At 41.1% G+C, this 17,442-nt stretch overlaps 1 protein-coding gene across 2 annotated transcripts in view; it reads right to left on the bottom strand.

Moving 5' to 3' along the window:
- dscamb (Down syndrome cell adhesion molecule b) overlaps window positions 1-17,442 on the bottom strand; it is a 243,532-nt gene that overhangs the window by 15,690 nt on the left and 210,400 nt on the right. The window contains exons 17-30 of one of the 2 annotated variants that reach the window (XM_041814159.1): window positions 15,991-16,234; window positions 13,066-13,212; window positions 12,149-12,304; window positions 11,853-11,986; window positions 11,481-11,634; window positions 9,911-10,028; window positions 9,618-9,784; window positions 9,217-9,315; window positions 6,984-7,172; window positions 6,228-6,518; window positions 1,876-2,052; window positions 1,606-1,636; window positions 1,263-1,378; window positions 962-1,126 (exon numbers count right to left, since the gene is read on the bottom strand). In XM_041814159.1, the coding sequence (XP_041670093.1) occupies window positions 962-1,126; window positions 1,263-1,378; window positions 1,606-1,636; window positions 1,876-2,052; window positions 6,228-6,518; window positions 6,984-7,172; window positions 9,217-9,315; window positions 9,618-9,784; window positions 9,911-10,028; window positions 11,481-11,634; window positions 11,853-11,986; window positions 12,149-12,304; window positions 13,066-13,212; window positions 15,991-16,234 (2,188 nt within the window). The remainder of the gene's footprint in view (window positions 1-961; window positions 1,127-1,262; window positions 1,379-1,605; window positions 1,637-1,875; window positions 2,053-6,227; window positions 6,519-6,983; window positions 7,173-9,216; window positions 9,316-9,617; window positions 9,785-9,910; window positions 10,029-11,480; window positions 11,635-11,852; window positions 11,987-12,148; window positions 12,305-13,065; window positions 13,213-15,990; window positions 16,235-17,442) is intronic. The other variant, XM_041814168.1, reaches the window with a different exon arrangement.

The raw sequence follows: 17,442 nt of genomic DNA, 5'->3' as shown, positions 1-17,442 counted from the left end.
GAGGGATGAGAGAGCTGGGGAGAGACATGCAGGACCACAGGCTGGATTCCAACCTGGACCAACTGCAAACATGGGGTGCGCCTTAAACCATTAGGCCGCCTGTGCCCCGGGACAGGAACTTTTACTGTATTGACCATGCCACATTCACTAAACAGCTGTGATTGGATGATCCAAGAAAGAAAATATATTTTTCTTATAATTATTATCATCATAATCATTATCCCTTAATGATAAAGGGCACAGATGGACAATAAAATCCACTGGTTTGGACACAGAATCTATTCAAAAACCAAATCTTATGAAATTAACGTTTTTGTTGAATAAATGGGAAGCTATAATTTCTAGGTAAATATCTACAATGTTTGAAAACATGCATGTGCAGGGGGCTCTTCACAGGCGTAAACTTTATCATAGTAGTGTATCCATATCTATAGCTATAGCTATTTTTATCAGCATGTGACGAGGTTTTAAACAGTGATGAGTTGCACCTGTGGAGGAAACCACATCAGAGCGAGTCAGCATGCATGCCTCACTTTGCATTGAATGAAGTCCAAGATGGGCTGATAGGTCTGCATAATTTCTTTGGGCTGTTCAGCCCATCTATGATCTGTTAAAAATATTCTTCATTCAATGTTCATTTTATCCAGCTTGAGAAACTCATCATCCTCCCAAGTCTTCCTCTCTGCTCCCAGCAAGCGTTCACCTTAGGAGTTCTCTTAATGGCCACAGATGATTTTGTCTTTACCAGGATCTAGTCCTAACTTTAGGGGAAATTCTTTTAGAAAGTCTTGACTCTAAGAATTTCCTTCTGATTTTTCGTAACTTGGAGCAACTCTCTCTTACTTGGAGAGTTTGTGAATACAGCCCCTGAGCCTTTACAACATCATGACATAAATTAGTAAGACAAGAAGATCCACAGAAATAATATTAGTAATAAAGGGAATAAATGTTGAGCACTGACGGTGGTGGGACTCACTGGTTCCAGGCCTGGCATCAGACACGTCCACCAGTGGTCCGGTGGCCTGAGACAGAGACTGGTAGTGGACTGTGTGCGTGACTGTGGAAGATTTTTGCTTATTTGTCTCCCCAAAGTCATTGTCTGTCAGCAGCACAGTGGACCTGTCATCTTTTATACAGAAAACAACAGCAGAGAGAAAGAAAAGGCAGCGGAGCAGGAAGAAAAAGGTAAATAAAGACACAAGACAATCATAAACATCAGCGATATGTTGATGGTGAAAATAAGGTCTCACGTTCAGTCTTACCGATTGTCTCCATGGTGTCTCTCTCCTCAATGAGAAGCTGTGCTCTGGGGATGTCGATGCGCATCCTTAATGCCTGCTGCTGTTTGTTCACTGTGTCTGGAGTCCGCGTGTTCTTACTGAGGAGATTCATTTGAAAAATCCATTACAGTTCAGCTGCTTCTTTTTACTTTGTATTGCATAAATTCGTTCTCATTTCCATTAAACTTGATAAGTAGCCATAAAAAGGGAAGAGTGATTGCCTTGTGCAATTAGTTTTGATTTTTACTTATAGGGACTGTAACTCTAGGACAGAATGTGATTTATGATTCTGAGAAACGTGCAAATGAAAATTAGGCGTGCATACCTCATCAGCATTTCTGCCAGGCTTTTGGCATCTGTGAAATCAGCAGAGAGGTAGTTAAAAGCATTATAATACTGTCCAAGCTGATAAGCCAGAGCTGTGGAAATCCTATAAAACCACTGCACTTAAAAAGAGAATCAGTGAATGTTGTACAGTCAGGAAAATCAACACAGAGACGCTTAACTGAAGGTTTCTAAATGCCAAAGATAGTCATCTGTGTGCACATGCTTTTAATTTGTCTGAGATTTACATACAAAACAAACTTCAACCCACCTCTGAGTCTCTTGAGCCTCTGCTCCCTCCTTCTCCTCTTAAGCACCATCAGCATGATAAAGACCAGCACAGCTACCACCAGAATGGAGGTGATGGTCACCACCATCTTCAGACCCCCGCTGCCTGACATGTTGTCTGAGACGGGATCCCCTGTCTTCAACAAGGGAGGGATGGTACCTTGAAAATAAACACAGGACATGTACTGAGATTAAGGCATCTAGAGCTTCCTCTTATGTTAAGGTATCCAATACCTTCATTTTATAATTTAAAAAAAGCGTTTTTTTTGCTGTAGCTTTGTTGTTTTGCACAAAAATAAAAAGGTAGAAGAAATTCCTTTGTTCTAGGCTGAGACGTGCATTTTAAAGTTATATTCTAGAGTTTTATATCTTAATTTTGTAGCCACTCTCTCTGAATTTGAGTTTTAGTTAAATCCATCATCCAATCAGATCTGACCCTACTATCTCCAGGCTGTGATAATCTGCCCAGCCCTGCAGGATTCTGAGTGACTAACTATGCAGTTTCAATAAATCAGGACAGTACTGTTGGTTGTCAAAATGTAAGTTTGCAGAATGGGTGAACTCTTTTACATGCAAGCCGTGCTCCACATCAGGATTTAGTGTGGCCTGACTGGTCAGTGTGCTGAGCCAGCAGTTTATGGCAGCAGTTAAAGTTCATATAAATCCACTGGTTTGTATGGATTTTGAGATTTTTTACGATCTTCATTGTTATAGTTTTTGTGTAGCTACGTTTTTTTTTTTTTTTTTTTTTTTTTTTAAAGAGATGAATGTTGCTGTGAAATTACAGGTTAAGCCTTTTTTGGGAAGGACATCTCAAGCAAAGGACATCATGAAAACGGATGGCTAACCTCAAAGCGAGCAGCCCTTACCTGACCTGGGGCACTTTTTTTATGCAACAATCTCAATTCTGCAACTACAGAGGCACACTGAGGCTCACAGAGCAAGGGACACGCTGGGAATGAGCCTTTTATTTACAGCCATGCAGTCATTGTTAGGAGTCACGCTGGGTTTGCAGCAGAGCAGGGCCCAACATTGAGAGGCACTGGTGTTTTTGAAAACTTCTGTGGAGATTTTCATCTATCTTTACTAGCTTGTATATTTTCCACTGTATATTGTTGATTTCATGGTTAATGTGGTTGCCTCTCATGTGAATCAGAAGTCAGGCTTTACTTCTGAGAGTGCAGCTTCATGTGCAGTTTGGCTGTAAAGCACAGAGGTCTGGTGAATTCTACTGTTTTGTTTTTAAGGTATTTTTAACCCTGGTGGTATACAGCTCTCGTCGCACTGATCTGTGCTGCAGGAACACCCCTATGTACCTTTTAACTGTAAGTCTTAAGCACTAACTTGTTATTTCCCATGAAAGCTCTCCTTTGTGGCTTTCTAATTATGTTCTTCAAGCATTTGTAGCTCTTACAGAACTTTTTCTAGTGAGCCCAGGACTTGGCTGACTTTCTGGGTCTCTGAGGATGGCATTGTCATATACAACAAGAAGTGACACAAACCTTAATAACTTTTGTCATAGACACTAATTTTTTCTCCAAATGCTGACCATTTTGCCATTCGTTTACTACCCTCCATGTCTTCGTAGCCCTGAAGGATGCCGTTCTAGCCAGCCTGGAACTTGGGTGACTTTTTGAAGTCTTTAAAGATTATATCCACGGTGTTAGATCCAATAATAAGCGTCATTTTGTCCATTTTTAATCCATTTTCGGTCAAGTACTTTAGCTTTCTTCAGAGGGTAGTGCCATATTTGTGGACATGCAATGCATTGTGGGAGGGGCTGTGGACCAATGGCAAGCTGGCTTAGTCACTATTGTTTACTGTGTGTTATCAATAAAAATCTTTGAGATTCAAATTCCTATTTTTTTTCTTTTGTGTTTAGAGTCCTATAACTTTTAAAATTCAAGTGACATCACTGATATATTCTTAAAGCCCAGGTTGTCCTGAAGAAAAAAAGATGTTTAGAGCTTGACTGTGCACCACAGGGTTGATGTTTTTTTTTTTAGAAACTTTTTAAGAAAAAAAAGTCCAGACGAGACATGATGGTGAAAAAAATAGCTGTGAGCTCCAAGGGTTAATGAGTAGACGTGATTGGTTGTTTTAAATGTGTTCTTGTTACATTAAGAGACTCCAAAATGCAATCCTACCTTCAAACAACTGTTTGCATTGCTCTATATATTTTGTTCGTGCCGCCTGATGGTTTTCATTTTACTATCCTCCCCTCTTCTTTTAAAATGATTTTTTTTCTCCTGCATGATACTAGAAAACCCTTCAGCTGATGGAAGCTGGAAACAAAATAATCAGGAGACAGAACATCTATTTAAGCATACCTTTGATTGAGCTGGTCTGCTACTGTCACAACAACAGTAACATCCATGCAAACATGCTGGCACACATGCATGCATATGCACAGCCCTCACACAAACTTCACTGACAGACAGCTGACATTTTCAGAAATACTTCAGAGAGCTAACAAAGCTCCCTCTGCCTTCTCTCATCCTCTCAGAACATTCTTTATTTGTGTCCGACACACTCCATAACCCTAGGTGAAGAAAACTACACGACGCCCGCTGGAGATTTTAAAGACAGTCCTCTCTGAGAGGATCTGACAGAATACCTGTCAGTCTGCTCAAAGGCTGCCGTGGCTGTCGTCCCTTGTTTTCTCTTACAGCGTATCACAGCCGTACTGTAAGCTAACAGCAGAGCCACCGTATGACGCTGCTGATGATCACAGTAAAGGGTGACTGATATCTCATGTCATGACTTTCTAACCATTTTATTATAGTTCCTTCTTAGATCAGTTTTTAAATAAAACAACAATGCTATTAGTTTAAACATTCTCTCCCAATGCCAGCAACAACACTAACATTCACACTCTCAGCCTCCTCCAATGCCAGTGCATCAGCAATATCTCCATTTCATCACATCGAAGAAGCACGATTTCCTCTCTGTCTGCAACCATATTTTTCTGTCAGTCAGTACATTTACATGCAGTTAGAAAATGATGAATTATGTCAGCCTGACTAAAACATAAACATGTTTGTCCAACTGAAATCACGGTAAAAATATCTTTAAGCTAACACAACTAGAGATGCAGATGGAGACTGATTTAGTCTTGCATGTACACCTCAATCAGACCAGACTGGATGAGGCATTCTGTGTATGCTCGACAGTCTCCAAGCCCACCTTTGATCCAGAGGCTGAACAGCACTGATACAAAGCATGGCAGAATATGGACTGTTATCTGCCTTGGGGTATCACCGTGAGACAATCTGGGCTTTATGGCAGAGTGGCTACATGGAGGCCTCTCCTCCTAACACGTGGAAGCCCATTTTTGGCTTTCACATGGAGTTTTTTGCAAACTACAAGTGGGCTTTCAAGTGTTTTGAGGAGAGTCTTCAATCTAGCCACTCTGCCATAAAGCCCAGATCAGAAGAGGGCTACAGAAGTGGTTGTCCTTCTGGAACTTGGTCCCATCTCCACACAGGATCTCTTGAGTTCAGTCAGAGGCACCATCAGGTTCTTGGTCTCTTAAAGTGCTCTTAGAAGAGTCCTGGTCATGCCAAACTTTTTCCATGTCAGAATTCTGGAGGCTGCTGTGCTCTGGGGAACCTTCAGTGCAGCAGAAATGTTTTTGGAGCCAGATCTGTGCCTGTCAACAATCCTGTCTCTGAGTTCAGAGATAGGATCCTCTGACCTCATGGCTGGTTTTTGCTCTGATATCAGTGTCAGCTGTGAGGCCTTCTATAGAGAGGTGTGAACCTTTCTAAATCATATCCACTCATTTTTTTAACCATACATAGACTCCAATCAAGGTGCAGAATCATCTCAGCAAAGATCCAGAGAAATGGGAGTATAATTGAGCTAAATTTCCTGAGTTTGTTGCAAAGGGTCTGAACACTTATGTTAATGTGATATTTACAGTTTTTTATATTTGACAAATAAAGAATAAAGAAAAATGAAAAAAGTGAAAGGAGTCTGAACACTTTCTGAATTCACTGTATGCTGGGATAAGGACAGTGGTCCAGTTATCAAGCTTTAACTATAGCTCATTAAAATGCATTTAAATAGACTTGTTGTTGTATAAATGACCCTTTGTCAAGTTTGACTGTTCAGCTACTGGTAACTGTGATTAAACCTTTAGCTAGATGAAATTTGATCAGGCATTATAAAAAAACCTCTTTAATCAGTTTACAGCTTACATTTAACGCTTGTCCATATCTGGCATAAGGCCATCAGATATTTAAAGACCACTTTGTTGCTACAGTTACATCCTCTCCATTCTCATTTGTATGTTGATGTAACTCTGTGACACTCTGTGTAATCCAGACTTACTTCCATCAGCATTGAGAGTAGCAAACGTGACCCTTTTTTCTGCTGAGCCAGCGCTGTTGGTGACCTTCATCTGCAGTTCGTACCAGGTGGCCTCCTGTAAGTCATACAGGATGTAACTCTTGGTCAGTGATGTGCGCTGGGCAGTGGTCCAGGTGGCAGAGTCCACTGCTCTGTACTCCAGGATGAAGGAGGTTATCGGACAGCCGCCGTTGTTCCAGCCCACCAAGTTTAGCGTGGCCCTGGTGGAATTAATGCTGGTGAAGAGTTCGTGTTCTTTGGCAAACTGTGGTTCTGAGGAGAAGAAAGACAGAAAAGATCACGGACCTTCTACGATCAAGATCACATCTCAGCAGAAAGTTTCACAGTAAGCAAAATTAAACTTCTGAGGACTGAGAATCAGTCAGTATAGAATAACTGTCAGCATGAGCCAGCGCATTTACATCAGGGGAAGATAAACTTTTTGTTTCTGTAGTTTAAAAGAAGTTTTAAGTTATGAGTTTTTAAGATCAATAAAAAACAAAATCCTGCCATGTCTTCAAACAGAAAAAATAAATTCTCCCTGATGTACCTTTATTCATTCCACCTCCTCAGATTTATGAGAAGAATTACAATAAAGTTCTGACAGTGACTCACAAAGATGCTGCTTTGAATGATCTGAGAGAACTTTTTTTAGCCGTCGTCACAGGAATCCATTTAACTCAGTCTGACACTCAAACTGTTGCACCAAACTCAGTTCTATCATGCAGCACCCTGTACCTTTCCCATGAGTCTTGGCTTCAATGATCTCACTGATGCGCCCCGGTCCAACTGCATTCTGAGCTGTTAGGGTGAATTTGTACCAGGTGCCACATTTCAGGTTCTCCAGACGGTATGAACGTTCACTGGGGCTGATGGGAAAGCTGCCCCACTGCTCACTGTTGTCCTCTGAGTACTGTAGTATGTAACCTGTGGGAGCAGAAAATGAAAGTATGTAAGGAGAAGTTCTGAACAAATCAATAAATTAAGACTTATATTAAATACAAATCTGGCAATAAAACTTTTAAAACTTTCCCCGTGGCCCCTGAGATCAACCTGAGAAAATAGGCCTATTTATGTTTTTCTTACAAAAAGACCTTTGTAAAAACTTTGGCCACCTCCATAGGAAGTCCCAGACCACAGGTTGGGAACCAATGAACTAACTGACAAATGCTTTGCACAATTGCTTAATAGCTCTTATGAATGAAAATTAAACATAAACACTTTAGCCCAGTGTTACTCAACCCTGCTCAACCAAAGAGCCTGAGTGGTGAAAAATATCTTTGCAAGAGCCACAATCTAAGTGTGAAAAGTGGCTTAAATGGCTTGAAGTAGCAATATAAAATAAGTTAAAGTGGCAAAAATGGTCAAAAAGCAGCAAAGAAGTGGCAAAAAGGGGCAAAATGGGCATACAACTGCGAAAACTGGGCCAAAAATGGCAAAAGTGGCAAAAATGGATAGAAAAATAATTTACAGGTGGCAAAAATGGTCAAAAAGCAGTAAAACAGTGGCAAAAATGAGTGAAAAAGACTTATATGGGCAAAAAGCAGCTAGAATGGCAAAAATGGTCTATAAAATCCTCACCTTGCCATGCAGTCTCAAACATCTGTGATCCTAAATGGGTCGTTCTGAGGAGCTCAGTGACTTTAAGCATGGTGCTGTGATGAATGCCACTTTTGCAATGAGACGGTTCATGAAATTTCACCCCTGCTGGATACCCCACAGTCAGCTGTGATATTTTTAGACAGTGGAAGAGTTTAGGAACAACAGCAACCCAGCCACGAAGGAGAAGACCACGTGAAACGGAGCAGGGTCAACGACTGCTAAGGTGTGTAAAAGTCGCCATCACTCTGCTGAAGAGTTCTAAACTTCCACCTGCATTAATGTAAACACTAACACTGTGCAGTGGGAGCTTCATGAATGGGTTTACCATGGCTGAGCAGCTGCATGCAAGCCTCACATCACCAAGTCCAGTGCCAAGCATCAGATGGAGTGGAGTAAAGCAGACCAACGCTGGACTGTGGAGCAGTGGAAGCGTGTTCTGTGGAGTGACCAATCATGCCTTTCTGTTTAGCGGTCAGATGGGTGAGTCTTGGGTGGATGCTTGGAGAACATTACCTGCCTGACTGCATTGTGCCAACTGGGAAGTTTGGTGGAGGAGGGATAATAGTATGGGCTGTTTTTCAGGGTTTGGGCTAGGCCTCTTACCTCCAGGGCCACTCTTAAGCATGCAAAGACATTCTGGACAACGCTATGCTTCCAACTTTGTGGCGACAGTTTGGGGAAGGCCCTTCTCTATTCCAACATGACTGTGCCTCAGTTCACAAAGAAGGACTATAAAGACGTGGTTTGATGAGCTCGGTGTGGAAGAACTTGAGCCCTGAACTCAACCCCATGGGGAACCTGTGGGATGGACTGGAATGCAGCCAGGCCTTCTCATCCAACATCAGTGCCTGACCTCGTAAATGCTCTACAGAATGAACGGCACAGAAACACAACTAAAATAAATGAGAGCTTAGTTGTGCTTTTGGTGATGGATGATGCTGTAAGCAGTGAAGCTAAACAAATATCACAGAGCAGGAATCACAGACAGGGTTTATAGTGACTACAACTCCAAAGACAGGGGTCCCATGATTAGGAGCAATGATGAATCACCACCAATAGTCTCACTGTGATTGCACTTTCTTTAAGATGGGGGGCTTTAATCTTTCCCCGCTGCTTTTTAATCTTTCCTTTAAGTCTCAAGTATTCAGCCTGACAAGCAGATAATGAAACACAGGAACACAAACAGGGGTGGGACCTGAGTAGAGGACATGGTGATACTGGTTATCATGTTAACTGTTTTATAGATGAAGGATTATTTATTTATTTTCATGTTTGCACACATCATACTAAGTGAATTTTCCACTGCACTAATTCCCAGACATTTGTCATTGTAATGCAGACACTTGCTATCATTTTTATCTGCTCTCACCTCTGATGGAGCTACCTCCATTGTCCCCAGGTATCCATGACAATGTGATTGAAGTGGTGGTTGTCTTGGTAACTGTGAGGCGCGGCTGGTCAGGTGGAACTGGGAACAAACAAACAATATAAAGATACTCCAGCTTCATTGAAAGTATTAAACAGCATAGTGAAGACTGTGTGACTGCACTGTGGTGTTTTTTGGGAAGCTCCTGGCCAAGATGAAGAGGAGAGCAGACATTTTAGTACTAAGAGATCTGATGGGATGAGAAAAGTTATATAACCTAGCAGCTGTTCAAGCCCTAAGCCCATGTACACTTTCATTTCTTTCAAACTGGCGATGTTTACTCTGATAAAGACAGAAACCAGTGAATCAGTATGAACATGGCTGTGTTTCATGTTTCTGCTCACCTTGGACCTGCAGGTTGAGTGTGATCTCATCTGACCCCCAGTTGTTGCCGGCCACACAGCTGTAGTTCCCAGAGTCCTCTGCTTTTACTGTGCGGATAATAAAGCTGCCATTGGCATGGACACTGCGGCGGCCGTCCACGAGGACGGGGGTCGGGGTTCCATTTGTGCTGGAGGCAAGATTGAAATAATGATTTCTGTCATGATGATAGGTCAATACATAATTATAATATTCAATAAGTATTCATTATTCATCCGTAAATAACACTAAGTGATGCCGTTCATGTAAGACTTACTTTCCTTTAAGCCACTTGATGGTAGGAGGCGGGTCCCCAACAGCTTTGCATGGTAAAACAATATCCTTCATCCACGGGGTTGTCACTGTCCCGTTGAAGGTCAGAATTCTAGCTGGTGCTAAAACAACAGGAAACAACAAAGACACCGGTTTATAGATCCAGAGGACCAGTTCAACATCAGTAAGGAAACCAGTTAAAATGATCCTCTGCTTAACAAAACAGACATTGATATCTGATGAACAGTTCTGCTCCCTGTCATCAGTTATTTTGCCCTTTAAAGTCAAGTTTATATTGTTCTCAGAGGTCCCCAAAACATGCATGTGACGTTTGTTGCTGAACAAACACTCCAGTATTGGATTTCTGCATGTCTAAAAACCCCTCTGTTTCAGGCCTGTTCAGAACGAGCTGTTTCTGTGTCTTTAAATGTTAATGAGCTGTGTGACTCCGCCCCTGACCACACCCCTCTCAGGAAATAGATGTGGCACTCCTGATGTTACAGACGCTTTTATTTTTTTATTAATTTTTTTAAAGGATTATTTTTGGGCATTTTGTGTCTTTATTTGATAGAGGAGAGGGTAGTGGATAGAGTCGGAAACAGAGTGGGGTTGGACATGCGGTGAAGGGCCTCAGGCTGGATTAGAACCCGGGCCGCCCGCGTACACAGGGTGCGTGCCTGATCCATTCTGCCACCTCCGCCCCGTTACAGACGCTTTTATCCAAAGTTTAGGACCTGACTGGGATTTGAACCATTAATCTCCCAGACAAAAGTCAGCAGGGTAACTGTATAATATGTCCCTTTTAAGGATGAATACAGAAGAAGAAACCCAACATGCTCTAAGGCAGTGGTTCCTAAACTTTTTCTGTCTGCCCCCCATTTGGCAGATGAAAATATTTTGTCAACCAGCTTATTCATATGTGCTGCCAGTTATCACTAATATCTGCTTTTAACTTTATGAATCCCGACCAGCAAACTAGCAAACAACTGTACCAGAACTAGCTGATGTCCAAAACTCTGATTATTAACGACAAACAAATAACCCACAAATGTAGATTAATGAAGAGCAGACCACTGATCTCAAACCTCACTTAAGAAATCTCTGTAATGGGTTCAAACTGAAAAATTAATTGTATCTTATAAAGATACAGGCTAGTTATCTTGATCCTGACTGGACTTCTGACCTTTTTTCTATATATTCCTTTAATTTTAAATTTTAAACACCTTTTGTTTGTGTTTTGTTTACAGTAGTAACTTGTTCTGTCTTCCAATTTCTAACGATGGACTTCAACAATAAATCATAAATGAATAAATAGATATATATATATATAGAAAACTAGAAAGAAAGAAAGACTTACAGTACATGTTTAGGATATGCTACGAAGGATCCGCTAGATCCTCTGCTGGACAGGTTAGGAAGGCCACTTTGAAATAACATGCACTCCGTCAACTACAGCCTCTTAAAAGCCCTTCCGAAGACTCCCTTCTTACTTTTGAAAAATTATACTTCAAATTACACACACTATAAAAATCTGAACTATATCTGAGACTCTTGTGACATGTTTGGTGGTGTACCTTTAGCCAGAGGTTCGACTGTGATCTTCTCACTGTTGTTCCCATGACCAGCAGCCGTCACAGCAACCACCCACACACTGTACTGTCTATTTCGAGCCAGATTGGGGATCCTGTAGAAATAGGCATCCGGGGACGCCTCAAATTCACTCATCACCTGGAGAAAAATGGGGACAATCAATGTACTACAGGACAACAGGATACAACGGATGTGCCTTCTCCATTATGGGCACAAATAGATGACGTCCATGCTGTGGTACTACATTTGTGATGGCTGTGTTACTTAAAACCACAAATCTCTGAATATGCGGCAGAACCAGGAGTCAGGTTTTGATAAACAGTCGCTCAAATGTTTTGGTATACAAATGCTATTACCATCGGGTGAAGGTTGGAGCAGAAAACGATGTATTTCCTGATGATGCCGTTGAGTTTGAGTGGAGGCAACCAGGAGACAAACACCACCGAGCTACTGGAAGCTGCAGCTTTAACACCTGCTGGTGGACCAGGGACTGTAGAAGAGAGCAGCAAAGGTTTCAGAACAAACACACTTAATATTCACCATGGTTGACTTTTGTGATGTAATAGTAAACAGCATGACATTCATGTCTTTAAGCTCTCAGTGAGGTCTCACTGGTTAACAGTGCAGTCAGATAAGTGCTAATGTGTCGTACCGTCCTCTTTGGTGCGGACATAGATCTGCTCACTGCGGACGCCGTCTCCAGCGTTGGTGAAGGCTAACACCTGGATACTGTAGTTGGTGTACTTCTCTAAACCATCCAACTCAAGAGAGGGCTGACTGGTGGTCACGTTTCTGATTTCTCCCAGTTCTAAAACAACAGAGGAGGATTTAAAAACACAGGGCAAACATTACAGACCTGCTGCCTATGAGCTACACAATTACGTATCATATGTTAACAGTTACTTCAGCATTATAAAGTTAGAGTGTCGGGTACTTTTTATTTGTTTGTTTTAACAAAGTAGTCCAGCAAGACTAATACACAGGGACAGAAACTAAATACTGAATTCTGAGCTTTAAGGGAACCATTGATTTCCATTTTGTTTTGGTACTTCTACTCTTTCTCATTCCTTATGTCCCTTCATTGTGAACCAACAGAATGGATAGTTTCAAACTGTGCAATGCACTCTGCAGAAACCTAATGCTTACTGACAGTGTTTAATGGGACACATTGTTTCAAAAATCAATAATTATACAACAAAAAAAATTATACTATAGCTGAATGAAACATGCTGACGATAATAATACTCTATGTGCAGAAATAATAACTATATGAGCCATGGGAGAGTTGTATTTAACTAAATAAATTACTGAATGAGCAATAATACTTGCTTTTGGATGTTGATCTTACATATAAAAACATTTTTTTTAAATTAAGCTTTGATGAATTGTAGATGAGGTCTCTGCACCTCAGCAGCATAAAGAATAACAGTGCAACAGCACCCCCTAGTGGATGAGCCATGAAAAGAATCAAGAGCAATGGAAAAAACCCAGCTTAAATGGCTCCTTTGGGGCCTGACTGTGTTAGCCTACAGTGTATGGTAGATTTATATTAGGACAGGATGTAAATACCTCCATCGGGCAGGTTGGCCCAGTAGATGACTCTGTACCCCTGCAGGTTTCCATTCAGAGCCTCTCGAGGCAGAGGCATCCAGGACAGAGAGATGACCTCTGGGGACTTTGCAACAGCCAGGACGTTTTCAGGGGGCCGAGACGGGACTGCGAAAAACAAAACAGCATGGAATATATTGTAGAGATAAGATTACAGAGGAGCAGCATCTCCATCATTCACAACACTCATGCGATCATTCAAAAGAGTGTTTCAAATTGTTTTTTAAAAAACCTCAGATAGCCTACTGAAGATCAAGAACGTCAGTTTAATGCATGAAAAATGTTTGTAAGAGGCGTAACGACGACACAGCAGGTGCAGGGAACCAAATGTTTATAGTTATTTAATCAGGATATCGTGGAGAAGTTGGTTATTTCCCCATAATGCAATTCAAAAGGTTAAACTTCCATATATTCTAGATTAATCACACACAGAGGGAATTAGAGTGAGTCAGGAACCTTCGGGAGCTTCACAAGGACTGGACTGAGGCTGAAGTCAGTGCATCAAGAACCACCACACAGATGGGTCATAAAATGGACTATACTGTCTGTGTTCCTGTTGTGGAGCCACTCCTGAACCACAGACAATGTCATCAGTGTCTGGACCATTGCTCACTGGTTCTAAGTTTTGTTCTAAGATGAAAGTAAATGTTGATTTTATTTGTACATCAAGTTCCCAGAGTCTGGAGGAGGATAAAAGAAGCCCAGAATCCAAGCTTTAAATTTAAAATTTACGCTGATCTGTACGGCCGTTAATGCAACATCATAATTAAGTGCACGCGATGACGCCAGACGTTCGCCAACAACAACAACAAACTCAACAATAATAATTCTATTTTAGCATTAAAAATATCATTTGGGTTAAAGAGCTTCTTTGTATTGGTGTATTAACCATTGCAGAAACATCAAAAATGATTTTGGTAAGTACCAATGCTGTTAATTTAGGGCAGCTGTGGCATAAACCTTACTTTGGTTAGAGTTAGGGTGGAGGACTCGACAACACGCCTCTAACACCACCAGTTTAATTTTGCATCTGAAAAACTGTCACCCTGATGACTACAAGGACTTTCTTATTATAAAGAATGACAAAACTTCGTGCCAGTGAAAACTCGTCAGCCGCCTCTACTTAAGTCATTTGACAAAGCTAAAAAATACAGCAGCGACCACCCAAAGGTAAGGAGCTTGTAGCACCACATTATGTAACGACGAATAAATTTTCAATTCATTATGTAATAACGCAGCATTTTGTAAGCCACTAAGCAGTTAGGGTTAGGGCAAGGTAGTAGGGTATACCCTGGAGCCCACCTTAAGTCCTAGGGTTAAGGTTAGGTGTCTAGAGCCCTGAAGGGGGGTTAGGTTTAGACATAAGTCACTAAGCGGTTAGAGTTAGGGCAAGGTAGTTGAGTAGGGCATACCTTGGAGCCCACACTAAGTCCTATGGTCAGGGTTATTACATAATGCGGCGTTATTACATAATGTGGCGCTACAGAGCTTAACAGGAAAATCATTGAGTTTATAGCTCTTGATAATCAGCCTTTCTGCGTGGTGAATATACAGGCTGCCACGGGCTTATGATGCATTTAAAGACCTGCTACGTTATACCTAGCAGGCACTTACAGCCTTACCGGAACTGCAAAACTTTGTTTCCAGAAACTTCTTGTCAAAGCTAAACATATTAGCTTCACCACAGATATATGGACATCAAGTGACCGTCCTATTAGCCTGTTGAGCCTCACTGCCTCAGTGGATATGAGGACTTCACTCATAAAAAGTCTGTCCTACACTCACAGGAGTGCTCACTCAGCAGCTGCAGTTGCAGATGCTTTTGATTACATGTTTTGAATATGGAAAATAGAGAAAAAGAACACGCATGTCATGTTACGTGTGCGAAACATGGCAAAGTCAATCATGGACTTCTGTGTGCCAAGTCTCCCGTGCATGGCGCACAAAGGTGCTCTGTCTCCAGCATTGGAGATGTGGATGTCACTGTGTTGTTACAGCGCTGTTTACAGTGAAATGCCCATCAAACTTGGTGGCTTAGTTTGTGCTGTTTAAAGCAGAATCAGGAGAACTACTTCAGCTGAAGTTTTATTTCTGTTGTTCATCTTGAGCCTCAAAAATTAAAATCATATTTAAGCTCTGAACTATAGTTAGATTTTTGTCTTTTGTTGTTGTTATTTAAAGCCCTTTGTCAGGAGTATCTCAGGGAGCCATCCTGCAAACTGGCTGAGCAATAAGGAGAATCAGTCTAAATGTATAAGCTATTTCTTTTCTGCACTGTGGAGCTCAGTGTCAGCAGGTTATTTTGCTGCTTTTTATTGCCCTCAAAGACACAGATGGCTTTGGCTGTACTGTTAAAAATACATGTAACATGTAATGCACGTGTAACCCAACTTTATTTATAGAGCACTTTTCACAGACGGGGGTCACAAATTGCTTTACATCAAACGATGTGTTGTTCATCTGATGTTATTCAGCACATGCCCACTAGAGGGAGCCTTTTCCCAGCTATTCAAAAAGGCTTCTGGTTCTGATCCTGGGCTGACAGGGCCTTCCTTTGTGGAGTCTGCATGTTTTCTCTATGCATGCGTGGTTTGTCCTCCCACAGTCCACAGACATGCTCACTCGTTTAACTGGTGACTAAACTGGTGAGTGTGAGTGTGGCAGCTTTCTGTCTCTATTTTGTGAGGTCGATGATTGACTGGTGTCCAGTCCAGGTAGTACCCTGTAACCCTGAACAAGCAGGCTGTGTAGGTATATGGATAGCATCTGGAACAACTGGGTACGTTGAGTCAAGTTTGATTTAACTCACTAGCCATGCAAAGACATCTAACAGCAAGATTCCACCAAAATAAAAAACAAAGCTGTGTCCACTCAACACCCCCTTACCGTCCTCCAGGGTTTTGGTGACCACCTGCTGCGAGGACGGCCCCGTCCCCGCCCTGTTGGCAGCCTGCACCACCACACTGTACTGAGTGAACTTCTTCAGGTTGTCTAAGGTGATGCTCTCTGTGGTGTCTCCTGTGGTGTCCACGCTGATGATGGTGAACTGATGGCTCCCCCCTGGGCTGTATTCCCTGTAGCCCACCTGGTAGCCACGTATCACACCATTCTGCAGATGTTTCTGAGGAGGCTGAGAGCAGAGAGACGTATGACAAAATAAGACAGTATCTAAAGATTAAATATTAAACATTTATTAGATTAAACGTGATGCTGGATCCTGATGCTGCTTGACTTTATCTGCTACATGTGAAATACTTTATAAATTCACTGATATCACTTTATTCTCTTGGTTTAATGCATTCATGAATATTTAATATTTATCATTCTACAACTTTTAGCCTCTCTGCTTCCCACCTCTGGATCTCCCTCTTACCTGACATCCAGAGCATAAACTCTCTCCATTGTCAAATTCAGTCCCAAAACTCATGCTTTCAATCCTTCATATTCAGTCTGACTGATTTCTCTCTGCCAGCCTACACACTGCTTCATTCAATATTTAATTCACCACTAATTTATGTTTAATTTTTGACTTATTTATGTGTCTTGTTTTTGGCAAAGGCAGCTATAAATAATTATTTTTTATGATTATTTTTAATATTTAAGACCAGATAACTGTTTTTAGTTTATCAAAGGCTCTAAAATATGTGGAAACTAGTTCCAAAATGAAGATGACTAATAAAGGAGGGATGAAGAACATTTGATGAAAAAAAAACTTTTAACATAACTTTAAGAGCAGTTATGGTAGTAGTATCCCTCAGGGTTCACGATCACGCGGCGTGATTTCATCATGTGCTACTTTTGTCACATGACAGCATGAAAACAAAGCCACAGTTTGCACTGCAGTCACTTCATGTGTGATCTTTCGCTCTCTTTCAGTGTTTGATGTCAATAGGCCAAGATTAACAGGAAATGTGATGATTTTAATTTGTTATAAAAATAAAAAGGGAGACAGTGAACCATGCTGTACAGGACTGACATTGGTATTTTTTCTAATTTCAGCATATTTTAATTTCTTTTTTATAAATGACAATATACTGTTTTACATAACAATTAAAAAAAAACTATTTCAGTGAGGTGTTGTTTTTTGAGGCCCCATATCTAATACAGTAACTTGAGCAATAAATAAATAAATTATAGTTTTCATTTTATAAAGTTTAGGTAGTGCAGAAAAAGATTATACCAAACATGAGCACATTTTCTGAGTGTTTTATTTTGTCAAAAGAAAATTAACTAAATGGAAAACTAACCAGCGGACCTCTAAGGGTTAAGTACTGAAGTTACTCATTGTCTGTATCCTGAGTACCCAAATATGAGCTCTCTTATATTTGAAGTCAGTCT

The sequence above is a fragment of the Cheilinus undulatus genome, linkage group 2, assembly GCF_018320785.1.
Source record: "Cheilinus undulatus linkage group 2, ASM1832078v1, whole genome shotgun sequence".
Lineage (NCBI taxonomy): Eukaryota > Metazoa > Chordata > Actinopteri > Labriformes > Labridae > Cheilinus > Cheilinus undulatus.
The sequence above is the reverse complement of the archived record's forward strand: the minus strand, read 5'-3'. Positions and strand labels throughout refer to the sequence as shown.